The sequence below is a fragment of the Poecilia reticulata genome, chromosome 5, assembly GCF_904066995.2.
Source record: "Poecilia reticulata chromosome 5, P_reticulata-male-v2, whole genome shotgun sequence".
Classification (NCBI taxonomy): domain Eukaryota; kingdom Metazoa; phylum Chordata; class Actinopteri; order Cyprinodontiformes; family Poeciliidae; genus Poecilia; species Poecilia reticulata.
The window spans coordinates 2,158,938-2,175,906 of NC_088834.1; the positions used below are offsets into that span (position 1 = coordinate 2,158,938).

General features: G+C 41.7%; 1 protein-coding gene across 10 annotated transcripts in view; it reads right to left on the reverse strand.

Annotated features, from left to right (window-relative positions):
• grip2b (glutamate receptor interacting protein 2b) overlaps positions 1-16,969 on the reverse strand; it is a 201,657-nt gene that overhangs the window by 8,223 nt on the left and 176,465 nt on the right. For all 10 annotated transcript variants that reach the window (XM_081606782.1, XM_008408298.3, XM_017304900.2 and 7 more), the window contains exons 10-20: positions 12,272-12,427; positions 11,969-12,121; positions 11,707-11,893; positions 8,871-9,016; positions 7,271-7,351; positions 4,987-5,050; positions 4,674-4,819; positions 3,344-3,488; positions 1,792-1,931; positions 1,020-1,214; positions 780-936 (exon numbers count right to left, since the gene is read on the reverse strand). In XM_081606782.1, the coding sequence (XP_081462908.1) occupies positions 780-936; positions 1,020-1,214; positions 1,792-1,931; positions 3,344-3,488; positions 4,674-4,819; positions 4,987-5,050; positions 7,271-7,351; positions 8,871-9,016; positions 11,707-11,893; positions 11,969-12,121; positions 12,272-12,427 (1,570 nt within the window). The remainder of the gene's footprint in view (positions 1-779; positions 937-1,019; positions 1,215-1,791; positions 1,932-3,343; positions 3,489-4,673; positions 4,820-4,986; positions 5,051-7,270; positions 7,352-8,870; positions 9,017-11,706; positions 11,894-11,968; positions 12,122-12,271; positions 12,428-16,969) is intronic.

Here is a 16,969-nt window from a genome sequence, read left to right on the forward strand (position 1 = left end):
CACAATTCACTAAATATTACTGTAATTTGGAGACGTGGTTTCAGATTTATAAACAACTGAACCAAAATATAAGAATATTCATATTATAACATTGATTTTACCTGTGTAGAAGGGAAGAAGAGAAGATTTAGGAATTCCAACAACATGAGGAAAATCCTGCCCAGAACTGAACAAGGCTTTTTATTCTCATTATAAAAATGTATGTAAGTGAATTCCAGACATTAATTCAGTATTGATTCTTTTTTCTCTCCACTCTGAGTTGAGTTATAAAACTCCCGTAGAAACGACTACCCTCACAAGGCTTAACCTCCTGACTCATTGCTCCGCAGCACAGACACAAACACACAGATGCTTCAGATACTCACTCTGTTATCCAATCGCCATACAGGAACATGTGCTTCACTAACTACTGGAGCTGATAGTGGCACGGCCAGAAAACAAGTGTAGTTAATGATCAAAAATGTGATCATTTCTAAGCGTATGTAAATCTATTCCATCATGTCTGTCCTCATTTCTTCCTCCTCTGGTCGCATCATTGTTTCTGCTTTTAAACAGCTTCAGTCGTTCTGTTACCGACTAACCCTTGTTTCAGTTTCAGGGTTTTCTTGTGCGATTACTGTCAGCCATGAGTCAAATCTTTGTTTTTCTAAACCATATTTCTTTTGAAACTCTCTTTTGCTTTACCAGTTTTCTTTTTTTGTTTGTTTTAGTGGTCATTAAGTCTTTCCAACATCTTTCAGGTGAATCAAACCACGCTTGAAGGTTGAGTTCAGTCGTACCCTGGTGGTTTGTCCCACTCATCCTCACTGAAGCCTCCATCACTAAACGGGTAGTTCTTCCTTCTTCCAGGAGGGGGCGTTGTGCTACGTTGCTGTTTGGAGCTGCGCCACTCATGTGGGTGGAGGGCGATGCCCGCTCCTTGTTGTGCGTATGTACCTGTGGGAGAAAAGGTTGATAGAAAGGAAATGTTCCTCGTTACGAAATGAACAAACTGCATGAGCGTATCTTGGCTAGCTTACCTTGGCTGCCGTATCCTGCGTCCAGTCCAGAACCGTCCCAGGACTCCATGGCCGAGTCCACACTCGGTATAGTTGTGGAGTAAAGTTCTGACAGCTTATTGGTCTGTTGGCTGTCTGTCAGATCATCCTCCTCTGGGTCACTGACCTCATTCTCTGTCGCGTCCTCAGCGTCTGCTGCTTTCCTCTCCTCTAAATCTTTAACATAAAAACAATTAAATTTTATTTGGACATGAAAAGTCTTGCTGAGAAGTTGATGAAAACACAGACTGGCATCTGTAACCCTGGTTTTCTAAAGCTGCATGGTGTCCAAATGGTTTGCAGATGTCTGCTGTATGTTACGTGTGTTTTAACATCCCAGAATCTCTTTCTTTTTTGAGCGGTTTTCTTCCACCTCTTAAGTTTGACCCTACCAGCTCCCTTACTTGTGTCCTTTCTTCAGGTGACTCATGCATTATGTTGGTTAGACCGACACACAGCCTCTGAAGTGCTTCCTTCACACTGACTTGGTAAGAATGATAGATTGTTGCAAAGTCAACAACGACATGCAACTGGCTTCCTGGGAACTGACATCACACGATTATACAGCTGGACTGAACTGAACTGGTCAATACATTTTCATTTCATAAGAAAGTGCTTACAATTTAAAGACTCTTTGCATTTTCTTCACATAAATTCCATAAAAACATGAAGAAATGCTTGTGGTCAACTTTTCATGCAGTAAGGACCGCTGACACCCTGCGGTCAGTTTAGACTTGAAGCCTTGGATACTCACTGTCCAGCTGTTTTTTTATTTTGAGGGTCACCGTCTCTCCGGCCATCTGAAGCAGATGGATGGCTTCGCTCAGCGGCTTCCCTTTCAGGCTGACGCTGTTGATGGCCAATATCCGGTCACCCACATGAATAGCGCCCGTCCTGGACACACACACACACACACACGCACAGAAGAATACACACTTATTCTCACAGCGATCAGGTTTACAGTAAGTTCAGGAGAAAAAACATTTTTTAAACAGTCTGAATGAACTTCTGAAGCTCAAAATTAGGTCAAAATGAACAATTACCATCTTTAATTTTACTGTGAAGATGTTGCCAAGTTGTCATCCTTTCTCCAAACTTAAATTAATAAATATTTATTTAATTTATTTAAATAAATAAATATTTATTTAAGGAATTAACGTTTAAAGAAACCTGAAGTGTGGGTCAGTCTATCTGCTGCCATCATCCATGTATAACAACACATGAAATGAAAACACTATCTTTTGACCTACTTTGACAGATAACATTCATCTACTGCTGTTATCTCAAATAGCAGGTATAGCACATTGATATTAGAGTCAATAAAGGCAGAGGCATGCAGTGTGTAGTTAAGTAGGCAGTAGACAGTCATGATTTATCTGCATGTGCTTGTTGAACTACATAAATGCACATAAACAGAAAACAATAAGAGTGAATGTGGATTTCTTTGCACATGCCACAGATACTGGTCTCAGTTTCTCTCCTGCACTTTCTTCTGTCAGGCTGAACTAAGTTTTAGGGAGCTTTTAGCACAACAGTTCAGTCCAGGATGCAGAACAATTACATCACAATCTCTAAGAAATGGGTCACAGTGAGCTTGTGTGTGTGTGTGCATGTGTGTGTGTGTGTGTGTGCATAATAAACAGTGTGTCTTCCAGTGGCGTTACACGTGAGCTGCCATCTTAACGTGAATATGAAACTGTTGCCTGGTGACCTGCATACATTCACCACTACATGTTTAGGACTCAATAAAAGCTTATGTCATCATCTGCTCAGGCTTGTTGCCATGGACACTGGCTGATAACCTGGCTCATATTTTGCATCTGTCATCTCCATGCGTCATGTGACACTGCGCTGGAAACCTGTCATAGCTCCAAACATCATCCGTCATCAACTTCATGTGAGTAAAAATGTATTTCTGAGGATCTTTGAACACTGAGCCAGAGAGTATATCAGTTTTGTCGTTTGTTCACACATAGGTTGATGTTCTCAGTGCTTTGTCATCCATGCGTGGTTCGCCTGACCCTGGGAAGATGAAGTAGAGTACACCCGTATGATGACTCAGCTGAGCTGGGAGTGGCCGACCGGAGAGCAATGGAAGCTCAAAGTGTCTCGGAATAAGGATCGACTCTAAACTGCTCATCAAACACAGACTCATGTTTAGAAAGCTTTGGTTTATCATTGGGATGGACGTTTTTCTATTTTCTTTTCCACATAGATATATGTAAGTAGAAACTAAATATGGATGGAAAAGTTTTAAAAAGCAGCAGCCTAAATTTCTGATCAAAGTGTTGCAGTGCATGTAGTACCTCTCTGCAAGGCCTCGCTTGGTCAGGCCAGATATAGTGATGGGGTCAAAAGGCTCCTCTGTGCCTGAGATGGTTATACCCAGAGGGCCTCCATAGCGCTTCAGCTCCACAGTGTAGATGATGCTGCCTGACGTCTCCTGCTCATCTGCAACAAACAGACACACTCTAACGTTTCAGGTGAAAGGAGAAGTCAATACCGTCTGGTCTGTGATGCTCATCTGATATGCAAACACACCAACACAAGAGCTCTGGTGCACCAGTGGATACAGTGTCACGTTCCCAGCTCGCTTTGAAACACAAACACACACAGAGACACAGACGTCGTTACAGAAGTAGGTCAAAACTCTTCTCAAGACTGCACTGGTGAGGAAGATACAGTTTCCATGGGAACTAGAGAAAATTCAGCGTTTCATCCGATCGAAAGAACACATCAGTTGTGCGCGTTTATCCCTGCATGTGTGCACACACGAGAGCAGCTCCATGAAGAAGAATGCACACTGCTGCCTCCCTTTGTCAAAACCATGTCTGTTTCACTGCATGGTGATTTTGACTACACAATGACTTGATATAAAAATATGATTAGAAATACCTACACCTACAAACGCATTATGAGTAACAAGAGTATAACATTAGGCTAAAAACTATTATTTCTTTTACAAAGATTTCAACAGGAATACAGAGTTAAGGAAAGATAAAGTTAACAAAATGGCTTTACTTTATTGAGACTGAAAAAATGTGTTTCTCTTCAGCTTTTTTATTTAGCTCTATTTATATATTAGACTCTTGAATATGTTGGTATGTTAGAGAGTTCGAGCTCAGCTCAGTGGCTTAAACAAAGCAAAAACATGTTACTTTCCTTTTTTCATTTTTATTTCTTAGCTCCAGTGGAGCAGCAAAGTACACTAAATCATACAATGTTTTTGCATTTTGGTTTTATTAAACCGCTGAGGTTATGTTTATGACCCTGAGAGTCAAATCTTTTCTAAAAGTGACCAGTTTACTGACATTGACTCTGATGGCTTCATGAAATCAAGTGATTCCAGCTGGTTACTGTCAAAATGTCACAACTCTTTCTGTTTTTTATTAAATTTATGTTTCCATTTGTTATTGTTGTATGGTCGGCACAAAGCGTTTCACTGTCGCAGAGGACAGCACCACCTTGTGGTTAAACAATGTTTTGCAGCTCTGCAAAAAAATCTTTTGAGGAATCTAAAACCAATCATAATAATAATAAAAATAAAATGAATGAATACATAAATAAAAAGGTTTGAACCATTAAACATGCTTTCAGTATAATTCTCACTCTCAAGCCTTGTAATTACAGAATTACCTGAGTTGTCCTCATCTTTGCGTATCTTTAGTTTGACCAGCTCCTCACACTGCTGGAGAATATGCTCTGCGTCTTCCTTGGAACAATTCTCCAGCCTGATGTTGTCAATCGCCAGAAGCTTGTCGCCAGGCTCCAGAGTCCCAGTTCTGAATAAGAGCGAGGATGACAGGTGACAGGGAGCAGAAAGTGATGTGAGGAAGAGGAAAACAACAGGCCAGCCTTGTGACAGAGCTGTGCAGCGCTCTATCACAGGGCTGGCATAATAAAAAATGTGTTGTGAGGGTGAGTCCTATGAATAAATTATATGTAATACCTGTGAGCCATGCTGCCTTTCTTGATGTCGGAAATGATGAGCGGCTCTCCAGGCTTCTTGCTGGCTTTGAAAGGAGACCAGATCACATTAAAGATCAGAAACAGAGTCAAGTCAAACGGTGCCGTCACCAAAATAATCAGCTGCATGTCTGGGTGGTTATATATACAGTAAAATACATGTTATAATTCAATTAATGGCAGAAATGTATACATTATCTTTTATGGAAAATAAGTTTACTGTTATTCTTAAAAAAACATTCTTGGTTACAATGACCCGAGGAGAGTCGGGCTCAGAAGATGGCACCATTACACCGCTCTCTGTCTGAGGCTAATGGAATAAAGCTTTAAATAAATGTTACATAACATCAGCCATTAACCATTTATTACCTTTTTGATACCCAAACACACAGAGAGAAGCAGCAACATTTAAACAGGATCTGTTCAGGGTGTCAGTGCCATCCTCTACATACATCCACCTACTGGTCAAAATGATTATACTATGATTTAAAACACTAATGTGGTTTAATCTAAGGCATCAAGGTGATTTGTCTAAAAGCATCATGAGATATCAGAGGCTGCTTGATGCTTCTTGTAAAATGACGTAAAAATATTTATTAAAACTGTGATTCTGGTCAAGAAAGTTCAATGCAGTTCAGCACTTAAGGTTTGGAACTGAAATATGTGGGAAGGTTTAAAGGTTATAAACATTTATGCACAGAAATATATCAGGACGTATGAGCACAACTGTTTTAATCTGAATAAATCAGCTCTGTTGGTGTTTTTGTTTCTTAACCATGTTGGAGGAAATGAACATTTTTTTCTCTGAGTCTTTTAACTTGAGCAGCTGACAACATTGCAGGCTGAATTTGCAGAGACAGCCCAGTGAGCCATGACCTGATTCTGTGTTACAGCCGTAATAGATCTCATTCAGACAGGAGCCCTGATAGTCATAGCTGTTGTTTAGATCTATATGTTTAATCTAAATTTAGAGCAAAAGCATAACTCAAAGTCTCAAGGTGGTTTAGATTTAGTAACATAAACTGATCTAAACAGTTGTTAAATTATTAACATGAGGAAAATATTCAGTAACAATACCAAATAGAGACTAATGACAATTATGATAAGCCATCCACAGATCTACTTCTACTGATGGAGAGAAAGATGCATTTTATTCTAAAGTGTTGAACAGTTGAGCTACACAGGATGTGGCCCTGACCACAACACACTTATTCAGCATCATCACAGACCAGGTTTAGTGTGTTGCTATAAGAAAAAAGGTCAGTTGTGCAGCAAGAATCATAATTTCCAACCAGAAATAGGTCAGCAGCCCTCCACGGGGTGGAGCCACTCTCCATCTCGGCTTTTTGAGCTTCTAGTAAAGGTCTTAGTCGTAAAATAACCGTTTACTTTCAAACCAAATATCTGCCTGGTTAAGCCTAGATGTTTATGAACTGTCTAGATATTGTTTAGACATCGTATCAACAGAAAATGCCCGCTGGGAAGAACAAGACGTTTTCCTTTTTATCAGTAAATAGCTTTGAAAATCGTGCATCACATGAAGGCATTTCCCGTTAGAAAGAGATTTTTCCACTGATTCTTAATGGCAGAGAAAAATAAAGATAAAAAATAACTCCAGTCAGTTCTGACTGGCTTTTTGTTAATCCTTTTGATGAAGATGATGGTCTTTTCTTCTCAAAGTGCGACGGGACGTTAGCAAATGTGTCAAGATTGTTGGTGAACTGTGAGTGAACTAAAGCTGTGTGTTGTAATAAAGCCTCAAACAGACATTAACATGCAACTGAAAGGAAGAATAAACATTCAGTGTCGGCCGTTCCCACTGAGGACTGCACTGCGACTTCACTTTAAGGAGTGTTACCATTAACATGTCAAGATCTGCATTAAACATCTGCGTTGACAGCCTGCAGTGTCAGGGAAGGCCGAGAGTCGGCAGCAGGAGCTGATGTCATGTCTTCAGCTGAAACTGAGTTCACAGTCACTGATAAAAGTAGGATATGTAGAAAACTCTTTGAAAATAACCAAAGTAAACTCCTTTATGTATATACGAGTCCAATACAACAGAAACATGCTGCAGTTAAAAGGTTTCTACGCTGTTTTATAAAAGCTGTTCATGTTTCAGCTGATCGGTTCTGGGGTGAGCAGGAAGAACATACTGTGTATGTTGGGTCGTGTGTTTGGATGGGACGTCCAGTGAGATTCAAACATTCTGCCAGCGGTGCTGCGAAACAAAAACCAGATCATATCGGGAAGGATTTGTGTTTTCCTACCACTGATGGTGAGCCCCAGCTCCACTCCTCTTTTCTTTGGTAACTTGACGTGGAACGTGCCACTGCTAGGCACCACCGACTCTGAAACAAAAAGATACAGAGTGTTCAGAACCCGCAGGCATGGCGAAATAATAGAAAAGCAACAGATAAGTACATTTATCCAGCTTAACATTTGTAATTACATTTGGTTTATCTGCTCCTTCCTGCACTGAACTGCATTTCTGCAGGCAACTATCGACTTCAAATCCTTATGCTTGAAGGAATAACATTAATTCACAAGTTAAACTGTACACAGACACATAACCCTGAGCTCTGTTGGTACTTTAAAGCTTAGTTTAAAAACTGAGATCAGCTCCTCATTTAAATTTCCTAAAACACTTAAAATTTTCATCCTTCAGTGAAGCTGAAATGAGGGTAAATAACATCCCTCTTCACAAACAAATAAGTGATTTATGCACAAACCCAGAAGAAACAAGCTTCAGAAGTCCTGCATGGTGCATTTCTGTTGCACATTTCTGCTGTTATTGCAACTAGAATGTCATTTTAAACACTGAAGGTCCCATTTAGACCATAATGCCCAATAATGTAGGCTGATGAAGTTCATAAACCTATAGCTGGTTCGTATTGAGTCTGGTCTGCAGCCACACCAGAAGTAAACTGAACCAGAGTTCATTTGGAGGCGAACCGAGACCGTCTTCCAAAGCTGATCTCGGTCCAGTTGGTTGGTACGCACCAGCGTTTTCCTGAATTCAGAACTACATAAAAAGGTCGAGACCAAACTCTGGTTTGGTTATAGTGAACCAAGAGGTTCAGGTAAATATATTCTTAAGTTTTACACAGTCGCTAACATTTAAAGTATTTAATTTATCAGTTCAATGTTAATGTTAATTCCCCCATCTGTTCACTGATTGGCCCAGTTGAAATTCAACCGGAGAAATCCAGCTCAGTGGGAGAAACCCCAGGAGGAGGACTGATGGGAGATGAGAATCGGGAAGAATTGTGCAGGAAGCCGATGGCCAGACTGGATCTTATAAGTCAGTACACAAATCTCAGAAGTACTGAGAGCCTTGAAGTACTCTCAGTACTGATGAAGAGCAGTCACATTAAGCATAAGGCAATAATCCATCCACCATCTAGAGATGCACACTCTTAAAAATTCATCACCCTCAGCTGCTTCATAAACATTCCCCACCAAAACTTAATCAATTCCAAAACAGAAACTGATTAAACTTTAACCCGTGTGTTGGTTGGTTCAATATTTTTCAGTCTGATGTAACTTTTCTTCACACAGAAACCTGAGCTGAGACAATTCTCTAAATGAACTAAGAGCATTTCAGTGGCGTTAAAAGCCTTTTGACGGGTTCATGCCCTGCAGTAAAAAGATGCAATTATTCTGCCCAAGCCTGACAGATTACCCAGACAGAGCAGAAGTATTCACAGTTTGTGTAAATAGAATAAAACAAAACAATTAAAGTGTAATTAAGTCTTCAAACCCCCAAAAATGCATGACCCTGCTAAATGAAGACCCTGATGTGTTACCAAATGTGTTGGAATTAAAAGAGACGCAGGACGTTGGAGATAACTTGTTCGCTCCACAAACCTGCTACATCAAACTCGATTTCCAGCGCGACCTTATTGGTCAAGGCAGCGTCTCGGAGAAGTTGATTGGCTTCCTCCAGTGTCCCGTCTTCAGTGGGGATTCCGTTGATTGACAAAAGACGGTCTCCAACCTGCAGCAGGCCACACCTACAACAGTTATCAAGGTGGTGTCAGGATACATGAACACATAAAACATATTTAAAGTCAGTCAGTGAGAATGTTCCTCTTGTGAGGCCTGAAATGCTCAGATCATCTCATGATGGTCTGCATAGCTTCACTGTAGAGACAGAAACCAAAACGCTTCGTAAACATGATCCATGCAGGTTAACCACACAGGACTGTGTGATGAAACCGTCTTGATTCCAGATTCCTTTAAGATCTTTAAGCTTGCCATGATCGTTGATTCGTTGATCTTACTGCAGTAAATCAGTTGCTTCTGAATCCATGTGCTCCATTTAAACTTTCTTTACGTCAGCAGGACAAAATCCTTCACTATTTAAGGCTCTAAGCTTTGTATGTTCTGTAAACTAAGAAGGTAATTGTTTTTCTGATACAGTGGCCAATTTGAATAACAGAATTAAAGGTAACAACGTCTGGAAAAGTCGAGATGAAACTTTCAAACCTAAGAACAAAAGTTACTGTAACTGTGAAGCATGGTGGTGGCAGCATCATGCTGAGGATCTGCTTTGCTACTGAACAATTCAGATACCAAACATAAGGATAACTTGTCTGAAAAGAATATTTTTATACACAGTATACATTTATCTAAATGTTTATTTGTGCCATCCAGTCCAAACATTATATTATTGTTTGGTAATACAAAAATACTAATATGCATCTTTTTTTATTTTATGGGAGATCAGCACAGACATACCCTTTCTGAATTTATGAGAACTTTCGTTTTTTTTTACTGCCACCAACTTTAGTTGGTTTGATAAATCATGCAGTCTGTGATCCCTGAAGTCTGCAAAGCTAAAATCTACTGAAACCAGTCTGCCAGTTTCAACTTCAAGCCCTTTTGAAATCTGTCAAGTCTGTGAAAAGTGTGAAGTTTGTCCCCAGTTTAAGAGTCCTTTGAGGCAGGCAGCTGTGATGTGGAATTAAAATAAATACACTCATCGATTCCTCCGGCATGAGCAAGAGGACGCAAACTAATTAGTGTTTTTAGCGTGGGCACTAATGGAATAGGGAATGTGGCCTCAGGGTGTGGAAACACACCCAGCACTCAAAGAAGCAATTCATAGGATGGAAATATTGGCCAGTAAACAACCACACAACAAAGACACGATGGATAATTAGGTTTTAACCACCTAAATTAAACAGAGTTGTGTAGAACTGAGCGACAGGAAGCTCCAACGTGCCAACAAAACATGCACAAAATTACACATACATCGATATTTGGAAAAGCTCCATGAAACTTAAGCACATGCTCACACGCCTACACTGAACACAGTCAGGTGGAGCTGCTAACACTGAACATCATTCTCACACATCCTCCCACTGAAACACCAATATCTCAGAGCCACAGCGAGTAGCGCTGCTAATGCAGCATTAAAATCAATACATATGCACAGCCAGCCGCAGTGAAACACATTCCTCCAGCTCTACACTTCTGTTAGAGCTCTTTAAAGTGAAACAGGCAGTCAGTCTTTACTCTGACTTCTACTTAAGCAACAAAATAGAATTATCAATCTATCTGAAGACCCAATTTTCTGACCAGCTATAATGCTCAGCCTTCATATGAGACTCAGCACTTTCACACAGTGTTCATTAAGACTTTGGTTATTTAAAGTTTCCAGTCATTTTGAACTTCTTGCCAACCTTTCTACATTAATTGTAGTTACCTGGTTTCTGTATTTTCATTTGTAAATTTTTCTGATAGTTTTTGTTGAAAATTGGATTGTTTTCCATCTAAAACAGCAGAAGAAGAGATGCTGTGTCTTGATCCTGGGTAATGACTTTCTAATTATTTGCATTATTTATTTTTCTTCATTAAAAAAAACAACTATTACTCTAACTCAGTGGTTCTTAACCTGGGTTCGATCGAACCCCAGGGGTTCGGCGGAGCCTCTGCCGCGGAGGTAAAGACACACTTGTGTAAAGTCGTGATGACGCCGCGCTTTGCCATCACTTGCTGCAGAGGATCACGTTACATTGCTGAGCCAATCAGAGGATCACGTTACATTGCTTAGCCAATCAGAGGATCACGTTACATTGCTTAGCCAATCAGAGCTGAGGAGGAGCCCTGATTGATGGAGCTCCACTCTCAGCATGGATTTGAACTTTTGTCTTTAATTACTTCAGCAAAGTTCACAGTTTTTACCAAATTCTATAGTCTAAATCTGCTCTTTAGTCGCATCTTTTTGGGGTTGGTACTGCCTCTAGTGGTGTGGGGGTGGTAACACAGCTAATAATTACATATTTTGTGTGTCGGGGGTTGGAATAAGAAGGGTTCGGTGAATGCGCATATGCAACTGGGGGGTTCGGTACCTCAAAAAAGGTTAAGAACCACTGCTCTAAAGTGAAACTTACTAAAAAAGAAGCCATATATCTCTTTTAATAATGTATTTAGCTTTTTATTATAAATGTATCACTATGGATAAGTGACTAATCCAGGACTGGCCTTGTCTTTCCACTGGGGCTACAATCTGATGGATCTGTTTATTTTATTATCACACAAATCAACAGGTTTTTTGAATATCAGCAAAAAAAAAAATCAATTCCTCAAAAGAAAAGTAAACAAGTATTGAATCTTTCTCAGAGATTTTAAGCTGCAGCGACAAAGCCACACGTCTGCAGATCAGAGTCCAAACGTGTCAATAGGTGTGTGAGCTCACCTCTCGGCTGAGCTGTCCGGCTCGATGAATCGAATGAGTGGAGGCGCGGAGAGAGTTTCAGTTGCAAATATTCCTCCCTGCAGCTGCACTCCAAAGCCGTTGAGAGGATCACCAGTCAGGACGACCTCACTGGTCTCCACATGGACCACCTGACCGCCAGGACCAACCGAACTTGATGCCAGGGACACTAATCAAACACATTCACATGTTTTAGATGGGCTGTCTGTAAAATGTGATCATCTGTCCGACAGGTGGAACCCACAGGAACTTTTGTGCTCTTTCTTCCTCTGCCGTCGTTTGAGCAGCGAGTTGCGAGGACTCATGGGAACTGCAGGCCGGGGCAGCGTGTTGGAGCTCTGGCTGCTGGGCCCTGATGTGGTGGTAGAGCTGGTGGAGAAACTGGCACAGACAAGAGCTGCAACAAATAAAACGTATGCGTTTCACTTTTCTGCTCAGCAGCTCATATAGAAAATCACATAATTGCAGGAAAAACAGGAAAAGCAAAACAGAGTGTTACTTTGAAAGCTTTTACCCAGCTGACATCCTTAGAGGATTCAGTTCTTACACTTGCAGTAGTCCAGGCTGTTGATTGTGTTGTTGTTGGATGCGGTCCAGGACTTGTTGAGGGTGGAACTTGTGTTGCAGAGGGTGGAGTTTTGAGGGTGACAGTAGTTTATACACGGGTCCCAGGTGTGGGGATGATCTGATTTCTGGACCTTCACTGAAACAAACAAGTCGATTCGTTATTGAATGGGATAAAAGGCTAATCCAGCTAAATCAAAGACAGCAGGAGCCTGTTGTTGCGCAACACCTCCCCCCCCTTCTCTCTCACTCTACTTCCCCTTCTCAGAGGAGGGAGATGTGCAGCCAGCTCTCCATCTAACGGGTAATTTGAGTTTTCTAAATCTGATGGGATTTTACCCTGTTCAGAACTGAGTAAACTCTGTTTAAGCTGGCATCGAGAAAGACTCGCCTGGTTTCTAACGACCTCCATCCAGATGTCCCACCCTTTTTCACCCTGTGAATTAGCCAGATTGAGTAGCTTGCAACCAACTAGCTTCACAGAGCACACCTGTTAACGGTCGCTCTTTCTCTTTATTACAACTTGCACTTGTTACTGAACCAGGTTGGTTTTAGTGACTCGGGCGAGTCCCAAGGGTGTTGTTTTAGTTTTGGCTAAAAGCAACCTATAAAACATTTCTACTTTTTCCTCAAACTTCATAGCTATTTCACAACCATCAAAGAACTTTAAGGTGACTCATTAATTGAATGTCCACAACATCTTTTAGATTTTCTTAATGCTAATTATTTTATTAGTAAGGCAATTTTGCAAGGGTCAGTACAGCTTAATTCAGTAGCAGAAATAATCAAATAAGTAAAATCAATAATCTAGCCTATCTTTCCCTAATGCTGACACTGAGAACTAAAAAAGGGAAACTTTGAGAGAGACGGACAGAGTTTGGCATTTTGAACCCCAGAACTGGCCTGATGATGAAGAAGGTGTTGCAGCAGCAGGAGGTTCCCAGTACAGGAAGAGTACTGACTTAGAGCGGCAGGTCTCAGGCCTCAGGGTGACTTCCTCATGCGCGTAGCGGTCCTCAGCTTCTTGTCTTGCAGCTCTGTAGCTCCCTTCTCCTCGTCTCACGATCTTCCTGGTCCCACGGAAGGAACACACCAGTTCTTCCTCTTTGCCTTTGTTCTTTGCCTTTGTCTTTATCTTCATCTTTGCCTTGTTCTTTGTCTTTGGGGGTCTAAACCCAGCTGTTGAGAGAAGTGCGATTTGAAGCCACATGTTGCGGGGCTAACGGGTTGGTCCCCATGTGCAGAACAGTCTTCGGTTCTGTGGCCCCGGCTCTTCTTCAGCTGCAGAGTTCTTTGTCCATCTCCGTCTTGGCTCGAAGCTGCCTGAAGGATCCAACCAAAGATTCCTCTGTTGCACCCACCTTATAAAGGATTTATCCACCTTTTGGTGCGTTTGCATTGGCTAGCTTTGTTGCTGTGCCCGTCTCATTGGCTGACTGCTTGGACAGATGATCTCATCTCCATCACCCTGTAGACCTCATGTCCTGATGTCTGTTCTAATGTCCCCAAGTTGCTCAACAGTTCCTCCTACCTCTGTTTCCTGCCCAACCTTTTCTTAGGCAAGTTGAAGTTTAGCAATAAGGCTTTAGTCTTCTCCGTTCTCCTATCAGTTCCTCTTTCCCCTGACCTTTCACCTACCATCTACCTCCTACACAACATCAGTGACCTTTAATTACAGTTACAACATTTTACACCTTTTCAAGTTCAATGTCAAAATCACATTTATAACCTTTTAGTTTATCTGATTCAACATTCATTTATAATGTTATAATAACCATAACTTATTAGTTACTCTTATTACAATCATAATGTGAGTTATTACAGACATTTCTGAAAAGAAACCAAGAATACCCATTATTCTAATTATCTGATATCATGTTACAGTTTCTTGTTTCACCTTTAAGTACTTCCACAAGTGTGAGAGTAAGTGTAAATATTCTTATAATCAAACCAACATCAACCACTGGTTAAACCAATATTAATTATTGGCATAATTATAAGTCATTATTTTAAGTATTTTACTCTGGGTTTTATCCAATCTCTCAAAATGTTTAGATTTTATTCTTTAAAAACCTTTAATGCTTTAAAATAAGGAATGGTCTGAATTATTTTTAGCCTGATGCAAGATAGAAACTTCCTCTTTATTAAGGAAACCAGCTCTTCCTGTTTCATGACTTTCTTTCTGCCTGACTATGATTTTTTATGATTAAATATAAAAAAGTAGAATTAAAGCTAAGTTTGCAGGACACAATAACAACACACACAACCAGATTCATTTTATTACAGTCTGACTCTATTGTTGGGTCTTGATGTCACCTATGTCATTAATTTTACGGTAATTTTATTTGTTATTACTATTAAACTAAAATCTCCAGCATGGGGAAGTGGGATGAGCTCGACTTTTCTCGACACCCCCTCCGCGAGGTCAGACCTTTCACATGCTGGGAACCCAACACCCTCTTGCAGGTCTGCGTCCTCATCCCCTGGAAAGAGAAGATGGCAGTCTGGGATGTGAAGATCCTCCATCGTCACCCAGGCCACAGCAGTCAGGGATGTGAAGATGCAGATCCTCCATCGTCACCCAGGCCACAGCAGTCAGGGATGTGAAGATGCAGATCCTCCATCGTCACCCAGGCCACAGCAGTCAGGGATGTGAAGATGCAGATTCTCAGTTGTCACCAAGGGCTCAGCAGTCTTCAAACTCCACTGCTCTTTGACACCCCCTCCTTGGAGTTTTGATGTCTCTCAGGATGTGACGAATGTTGAAGAGAACCCAGGTCGCTCTGATCCTTTAATAGTGACAAAAAATCCTCAGCTGAATGAAGCGTTGGTTCTTCAGGATGTAGAAGATTCCTTAGGGACAGGTTGATGGGCAAAAAGCCTCAATTAAAAAAACAAACAAAAAAAAAAAAAAAAACTGGGTGTTCAGTAGAGTAAAACAAAAAGCATAAGCAGCATGACGCTTTATCCATAATCATAATCCTTTTCCATCGCTGGGGTCGTTAAAGGGTTACTGGAGTTGTCGGAGGCAACAGGACTCTGTCAGGCAGGACTCTGTGAAGTCCACAGGTTGCTTCCAGGTGTTGGGTGTGATTTCAACACTTTGTTGCAGGATTGATCTTGGTGGTTGTCTATGACGCCACTCCTTCCTCATGACTTCAGTCCCTTTTCCAGTTTAATCCATCCTTTTGTGACAGGAGTTCTTCTTTAGCATAATCCAATTTCTTCAGGGCCCTCCTAGTCCTAAGCCTTGAAGTTGTTCTTTGAATGGCAATCATCCTGTAATAGTAGCCAGTCTAACACAGGATGGCATGATGCTTGATTCTTGCAATGTTCTGGTTCGCTTTAGCTAAGAACTGGCTTGAACACTGACCTCGTGGACCCCTTTCTTCATAAGTAATACTTTTTTACATTGCAGTACTTGCTTCACAAAATTCATTCCATTGAATTTCAACTTGATCACCATGACTACAGGCCGATCTTGATCTTTAATCCAAACTTTCTGTCCTGTTTTCAATGACACTGTAAACTGCAACTTCCCCTTTCCCTCTCTGGGCAAAAAGGAGAAGTGCCTTCGCCTTCCGGCTTTCTGTGACGTGAACGGAGTTCCTCTGCAGGGGAAGACCTGCTCTTTTTCAGCTGTCACTGTTACACCATGTCCATCAGCACCAAGAGGTACTCCTCACCTCTCTTTTCTGTTATCCATGGGGCCTGCTACATCCATGCAGATTGAGCCCCAGGGGATCGTGCTTTTGATGGTCAATCCTTCCAACCGCTGCCCTTGGCGGCCTGCGTTGTATTGTCCACATACCTCACAGCCCCGTAGCACGCGTTGGACTTGTTTCACTGGGATCCAAAGCTCATGCTCATCCAGCTCCTTACGGGTAGGCCATACGCCTGCATGTCCAAGGGCTTCATGCACGCTCCGCACGACCTCATCCACGTATTCTTCTGGGACCTCCCTTCCTCTGGGAGTAGTGTCCCACTTCTCGGCTCCGACAAAGACAATTTTTCTCTGTTGGACATAGCAGTCCACTTCGTCATTTCCACGCCAATGAGCTCCCTCATGCGTGTGCTCTCAGATGCTCAACCTTGAGCTCCAGATGCATTTCACCACTTCCTTGTGAAATTACTTACATCTTCTGGACGTACGACCTTGCGTCGTACTCCTCGGTCTCTTTGTCTCCGAGTCGCCTATCCCCCAAAGCCTCTCAGGGTACCTTAGAGCAGGGATGGGTCTAGGCTAGGTTGGCTACTGGCTTCCCTTCTGGATGCGATCGTTCATCCTCAGCTGAAGCTTTTCCCTCGCCTGCACGCTGTACAGTTACTGCAAGGGTCGCGGCTGACAAGCCTCATCAGTCGCTCCCAACTCTATTTCCTAAGAGTTGGTCTCCCAAGTGAGCTATTCAGACCCTCTCGTCTGTTTTTACTGACTTGGTCAAAGTAAGGCCCTCCTACTCATTAGGGTCGGGCCCACCCAGGGACGCCATGTCTGTTACTACCCAATAGTAAGTCCCGCCCACTCCTCACAACTCTTTGGACTCACTACTGCCCAGTTCTCTGTCTAACAGGTCCGGAAAATCCCCAGAAACTCGGGTCTTACCCTAGCAATAGTTTATGGTGAATTATCTGTTTAAACTGGGGTCGGAAAGGACTCGTCTAGCTCTGACTACCTTCGATC